Source organism: Rattus norvegicus, chromosome 1 (assembly GCF_021556685.1).
Source record: "Rattus norvegicus strain SHRSP/BbbUtx chromosome 1, alternate assembly SHRSP_T2T, whole genome shotgun sequence".
Classification (NCBI taxonomy): Eukaryota; Metazoa; Chordata; class Mammalia; order Rodentia; family Muridae; genus Rattus; species Rattus norvegicus.
The window spans coordinates 104,264,885-104,272,344 of record NC_141534.1 but is presented as its reverse complement, the minus strand read 5'-3'; the positions used below and the strand labels follow the sequence as shown (position 1 = coordinate 104,272,344).

Genomic DNA, 7,460 nt, shown 5'->3' with positions numbered 1-7,460 from the left:
ACCACATGGTCATTTCATTAGATGCTGAGAAAACATTTGACAAAATTCAACAACCTTGATGATAAAAGTCCTGTAAAGATCAGGAAATCAAGACCCATATCTAAACATAGTGAAAGCAATATACAGCAAACCAGTAGCTAATATCAAACTAATTGGAGAGAAACTTGAATCAATCCCACTAAAATCAGAGACTAGAGAAGGCTGCCCACGCTCTTCCTACTTATTCGACCTGAACAGTTCCATCAGAGAACTCTTTAACCTGATATACAACTTCAGCAAAGAGTTGGGGTATAAAATTAACTCAAACAAATCAGTAGCCTTCCTCTACTGAAAGGATAAACAAGCTGAGAAAGAAGTTAAGGAAATGACACCCTTCACAATAGTCCCAAATAGCATAAAATGTCTTGGTGTGACTTTAACCAAGCAAGTGAAAGATCTGTATGACAAGAACTACAAGTCTCTGAAGAAAGAAATTGAGGAAGATCTCAGAAGATGGAAAGATCTTCCATGCTCATGGATTGGCAGGATTAATATAGTAAAAAATGACCATTTTGCCAAAAACAATCTACAGAATCAATGCAATCCCCATCAAAAATCCTACTTGGTTCTTTATAGAGATAGAAAGAGCAATTTGCAAATTCATTTGGAATAACAAAAAACCCAGGATAGGGAAAACTACTCAACAATAAAAGAACTTCTGGGGTAATCACCATCCCTGACTTCAAGCAGTATTACAGAACAATAGTGATAAAAACTGTATGGTATTGGTGCAGAGACAGGCATATAGATTAGTGGAACAGAATTGAAGACCCAGAAATGAACCCACACACCTACAGCCACTTGATCCTTGACAAAGGAGTGAAAACAATTGAATCGAAGAAAGATAGCATTTTCTTTTTTTTTCTTTTTTTCCATCTTTATTAACTTGAGTATTTCTTACTTACATTTCGATTGAAAGATAGCATTTTCAACAAATGTTGCTGGTTCAACTGGAGGTCAGCATGTAGAAGAGTGCAAATCAATCCATTCTTATTGCCATGTGCAAAGTTTAAGACCAAGTGGATCAAGGACCTCTACATGAAACCAGATACACTCAAACTAATAAAAGAAAAAGTGGGGAAACATCTCAAACACATGGGCACTGAGGAAAATTTCCGAACAAAACACCAATGGCTTGTGCTCTAAGATCAAGAATCGACAAATGGGACCTCATAAAACTGCAAAGCTTTTGTAACGCAAAAGACACTGCCATTAGGATAAAACAGTAACCAACAGATTGGGAAAAGATCTTTACCAATCCTACATTTGACAGAGGGCTAATATGGAAAATATACAAACAACTCAAGAAGTTAGACCCCAGAGAGCCAAATCAACCTATTAAAAAATGGGATACAGAGCTAAACAAAACATTCTCAGCTGAGGATTATCTAGTGGACTAAAAGCACCTAAATAAATGTTCAACATTCTATGTTATCAGGGAAATGCAAATAAAAACAACCCTGAGATTCCACCTCACACCAGTCAGAATGGCTAAGGTAAAAAACTCTGGTGACAGCAGATGCTGGCTAGGATGTGGAGAAAGAGGAACACTCCTGCATTGTTTTTGGGATTGCAAACTTGTACAACCACTCTGGAAATCAGTCTGGAGGTTTCTTAGAAAATTGGACATTACACTACCTCAGGACTCAGATATACCTATCTTGGGCATATACCCAAAAGATGCTCCAACATATAACAAAGACATATGCTCCACTATGTTCGTAGTACCCTTATTTATAATAGCCAGAAGCTGGAAAGAGCCCAAATACCCTTCAACAGAGGAATGGATTAAAACATGTGGTACATCTACACAATGGAGTACTACTCAGCTATCAAAAACAATGACTTCATGAAATTCATAGGCAAATGGAATGAACTAGAAAATATCATCCTGAGTGCAGTTACTCAATCACAGAAAACACACTTGGTATGCACCCATTGATAAGTGGATATTAGCCAAAAAGCTCAAATTACCCAAGGTGCAATCTACAGACCACAGGAAACTCAAGAAGAAGGATGACCAAAATGCAGATGCTCCCATTCCTTCTTAAAAGGGGAAAATATTCATAGGAGGGGATATGGAAGCAAAGTTTAGAGCGGCGACTCAAGGAATGGCCATTCAGAGCATGACATAAATGTGGCCCATATCTATACAGCCACCAAAACTAAATAAGATTGATGAAGCTAAAAAATGCATGGGGAAAGGGACTGGATATAGATCACTCCTGAGAGACACATCCAGAGCATGTCCAATACAGAGGTCAATGCTAGCAGCAAACTACCTAACTGAGAATAGGACCCCCTTGGGGGGAATTAGAGGAAATATTGAAAGAGTTGAAGGAGCATTGCAACCCCATAAAAACAGCAATGCCAACCAATCAGAGCTTCCAGGGACAAAGACACAACTGAAAGATTATACATGGACTGACCCAGGGCTCCAACTGAATATGTAGCAGAGAATAGCCATGTTGGAGCACCAGTCAAAGCGAAAGCCCTTGGTTTTGCCAAGGTTGGACCCCCAGTGCAGGAGAATATGGGGGAGGGCAAAAAGGGGAATGTATAGGGGGAACACCCATGTGGGGCTAGGGGAGGGGAGAAAATGGGGGCTTATGGATAGCAAACCAGGAAGGGGAATAACCTTTGAAATGTAAGTAAAGAAATATATAAAAATATAAATAAAAAGAGATTTGGTATCTAAGAACTCTATAGGAAGAACAATAGAGTCAATTAACCTAGATCCCTGGGAGCTCTCAGAGACTGAGCCACCAAAAATGGAGCACATATGGGCTGGAACAAAACCCAAGGCACTCATGTAGCACATGTGCAGCTCAGTATCCATGTGGATCCACAATAGTTGAAGCAAGGCCTGTCCCTAAACTGTAACCTGATTGTGTAATCTGTTCCCCAACAAGGCTGAATTGTCTGTTCTCAGTGAGAAAGGATGTACCTAATCCCTCTTAAATCTGGTATTGCTTGCACTCAATGTGCTAAATATCCATGCTAGCCAGGATACGTCTCCCATTGGAGTCCATCATACGTGTCCATCATTGGAGTGAGCCAACACATATACAACCCATCTGGTCAGGTGGAAAGACTCACAAGACCAGTGTTACTTGATAATAATAGGGAAGGACTTTCCTTCTGTTTTTCCTCAAGACTAGCCTGGATCTAATTGGGTTTCTGCCAGGAATGTCTGATACCACCCCACTGAATGAAAGGATGGCTCTATGCTCACTGATTAATCAAGGATGGAACTGACAAATGTAGTGTAGAGTTTAGCTACACCGGTTTGGCTCCCGGCAGGTTACTCTCCCAGCCATCTACCTAGGATATCTTTGAATTCTTGAATAAAAGACATACACATGTCAGTTAATTTATGATATGCCATGACTAGCTCAATGACTCCAATTCTAAACCTTCCCCTGCTAGCAAATGCTCCTCTCCAGTATTCCTGAGACTCGTAAACCTTCCACTGCTATCCAGGTCCAATTGCAAAAGTGGCCAGTGGCCACTCCCCTGAGTCATGGCAGTTCTCTGTCTTTCTTCCTCCAAGTTCCTCACAAGTCCAAAGGCCCTGCTATCTATCCTTATCCAGTGAGTCATGGTGATACTCTGTCTTCCTTATGCTGCATTCCAAGTCCCACAAATCTAAAGGTCCTGCCTCAGTCTACCTTCCCAGCCATTGACTGTTGGCTTTTTATTGATCAATCAAAACCAATTAGATACAAGGACCTTCAGCATTTAGACACACAGATTCCTGATTTAGGGGGTCAGATTAATTCAAAGCATTGGAACCAATCCCAGAATCTTAAGTTTTCTGTCAAAACAGGATTCTTTTCTCAAATATAAATTAAGCATAACCATAACAACTATGTAAAATTACAAAGTATGATAAACAATTAACATCCCATCCATCATGTGTATCAATTAAGTAAAGTAGTCTACAACCTGACCTAACTGAAGAGCTTATAAATCTGTATCTGAATTGCATTCTGATTTTGACCTGTATCAGCATCCTTTTAATTCCATAACATATCTCTCAATGATAAATGACTTGAGTTTGATTATGAGACTGTAACTTGTCTTCAACCATGTCAGAAATCTGAGAATGAGTTAAATACAATGCACATATCAAGGAAGCAGAAATACATAGCTTCTAAAACTTATACAATTGTAGAGGCAACTGACTACCTGGACAGTCCCCTATTTCTCAAAATGTCACAGCACCAGTCTTCAGGCTTCTGGCCCAGAGCCACCTGACAGATCTTAAATGAATCAGGGATATGAAGGACTGGTTGAACCTGTCTTGGCAGAGCTCAGTAGTCAATTGTCCCACATCTGTTTGTCATTTTTGAACAGTATTTTGTCTGATGATGAATAGGATAATTTTTGTGCAGTTGCTACCTTGTCATTACTGGAGCAACTCTATATTGAAGTTTTTATGCTCAATTTCTGTGGAAAGCCATAATAGCTTCCGCCGTTACAAGATGGCGCTGGCTTCCATTGCGGCAGCCCAGCTCCTCCCTGTAAACAAGGGTGTGTTTGCGCCAAGTTTTTGCCCACCCCGGGGCGTGCCAATGAGATCATGGCTATGCGGCCAATCAGGAAGGAACACATTGCTTTGGGGGATATAAAGCTAACACTCTCTGGGGCCGCGGCGTTTTTCCTCTTCAAGAAAATAAACGCTTTGCTGCAGAAGGATCCTGGTGTCCGCGTGTGTTCTTGCTGGTGAGACGATAGCGCAGGACAAATTTCTTCTTTGGAGGAGAATTGGAAAGCTGTCAATAGCAGACATGTCTCATTGTCAAATGATCCTTAGTAATTTAATAACATTAATGTCACATTCTTTAGATATATGATATTTTTAAGACTATCTATCTATCTATATAAAGTATATCTGAACTGTTAAACCTTACCTACTCTTACCCATATCTATTTCAGTAACTCAAAACACTTCATTATAACTAAATCAGATTCTAACATATCCATGAGTTTAATATCTGGCCCTTAACTTGTGTTCTCATAAACAGTTTGTAATAACAGTACTTAGGACTGGGTCAAAGCCCCATATTCTTAAATGAGTTGCATAGTCATAATGCCTATCTAAGAGTAACAATATTAATTTGAAATTTTGTATCAACATACTGATTCATACCAATGAAAACCTTAATCCTATATCAATATATAAATTCTGAGCCAACATAAGAAATTATAAGTTCAATTTTGCATCAAATACAAAGACTTCTATCAATTTAAGATTATAGCTATACAATGTTTTGTTCAAGAATAAAATTAGTAATGCATCATATCTATTTCCTCCCTGTTCAAAATTATGACATTTCCAAATTGTCACTTAAAATGACAACCTATCTATAATTTGTAAAATAACCATAACCAGACACCCAAAACCAAGGTATTAGGCTGATGACTCTCCATGACTTCATTCTACAGAATAGGGATGGGAGAAAATGTTTTAAATGGGTTGGGAAGGGTAGAAAAATTTTTAAAATTTGGCTAGACTGGATTAAAGATAGCTTTAATATCTGCTATCCAGTCTCTGTATGCTTAGAAGGCTCAGGGATTGACTGAAGTTCTGACTGTATCTATCTGAACAGTTGGATGAGGACAGATCATCTGGAATCAGTAATAATTCCTGAAGCAAGTCTCTGGATAGAATCAGGAATCAGGGGGCTGGAACAGCAGGTCAGTTCAGCTTCTCTGAGGGTGAATTTTATCAAAGCTGTACATTCTGTAATATATGAATCTCACAACCAAAATTTTAGTACCATTATGATATCTGTATAGATTGTGCAAAGTGTACAGATCAGTTAAGGATGAATTTTGTTTTTTGTTTAAGCAGGCAAAAGACAACTGCTTTTTGTATGAGTTAATTTTTTCAATTACCAATTGTGATAAATTTTCATCTATGCCATATAAAGGAGGGTACAACAAATCTTAAGAATTCCATGACCAACACGATTTATTGTACAATTGTGGCTGAAGTTTTGGCTAAAGACATTTTTAGGTCTAAGAGAGTTATTGTGCTGTTCCCATGTCAAGGAATCAGTAGATCAAGTTTCCTGTCTTATTTGATTTTCTCAAATTTTTCTTACTATAGCCAAGATTCTCAAGGGGTCTTCCCATGTCATATTGGATCCATATCACTGTGGACCGGATCTAAAGCCTTTTCCCCTTTTCTATCAACACAAATGCATTGCCTCTCCAAAATAGCATGTCCTTGGTTCAATAACTAGAAACTGTTAGAGGTATAGCTTGACCTCTCTCCCAGAGAATTTTAATATAACCAAACAAACACCCACACATATTTTGATAAATAAAGCATTTCAAAGCAACTACAGATGTCTAAACAAATATTAACTGTTGAGACAGTGCTTCTTCACAATCTTCTGCTTTTCAACCTATAATTTAAGATCAAAAGCCTCAATGTTTCTTATGTTTATATATACTTAAATCCTCTCTACTAAGGAGGGTAATATCGCTGTGGGTACATTTGGTAGTATGCTCCTTTCTCTTTATGTAATTCTCAAGGCCTCAGTTTCTACTGTCTAAGGTAGGTTAGGCCCTCTATACCCTACTTTTCAACCTACTTTTAGGGATGGGAAGACTCAATATTTGTTATCTTTATCTACTTACATTATAATCCCATTTCCACACTTTTGTTATCCTTCATTCTAACTTTGCAGCTGCCCACTCTCTTCCTAACCCTCCTACTGCACACCACTGGAGATTATTTGCTAAGTAGACTTACAATGAACATGACAAAATAATAGGAACCCAGCACTGCCCACTGGAAGAATGCTGAACCAGGATTGAGAGTCCCTAATGACCTAAAACCATCTCCACAATTCTCAACAATTTCCTTTGCTTTTCATACACAAACACAGGTGATGCCTCCAAAAGGCCTCTATGTCTGGAGGTTGCAGGAATTGGAATTGAAGAATTGAACTACTAACCACAGTGGCACCAGGCATGCCCACATTAAAATTCATTTTCAGCTTTTTGTCAGTGATGCCTAGAATGAGTGATGACAGACAGGAGACACAGGTAATCTCTACTCTAATGAATATGCTAAATGGTGGATTCTCTTGTTCAGGAAGACTTCCTCTTCTCAAACTGGGGGATCCAGGACTCCACACCTTCTACCTGTGAAATGTCACATAGCTTCAGCTAGATTACACATTCAGCTTCTTTTCTCCTAACTAGAACACACTCAGCTAGCACCTGAGAATCCTGGAGTGTCTCCACATTCTAAGGAGGTATTTCAATAGCTTACCTTTTAGCCAATGACCTCTGCTCAACCTGAACATTCATAGCCCCCTCCCCTCAAACTATTTAACTCTTGATACGCCCCCCCTAAAGTTGGCCTTTCCCCTTGAAGCTGATCCAAATATGTCATTTCT

The 7,460-nt window shown here is 38.9% G+C and overlaps 1 protein-coding gene across 1 annotated transcript in view; it reads right to left on the bottom strand.

Moving 5' to 3' along the window:
- Nucleotides 1–910: 910 nt before the first annotated feature.
- Znf431l3 (zinc finger protein 431 like 3) overlaps nucleotides 911–7,460 on the bottom strand; it is a 43,693-nt gene continuing 37,143 nt past the window's right edge. The window contains exon 5 of the mRNA XM_087547967.1: nucleotides 911–4,817. Coding sequence (XP_087404093.1) covers nucleotides 4,465–4,817 — 353 coding nt within the window. The 3' untranslated portion in view covers nucleotides 911–4,464. The remainder of the gene's footprint in view (nucleotides 4,818–7,460) is intronic.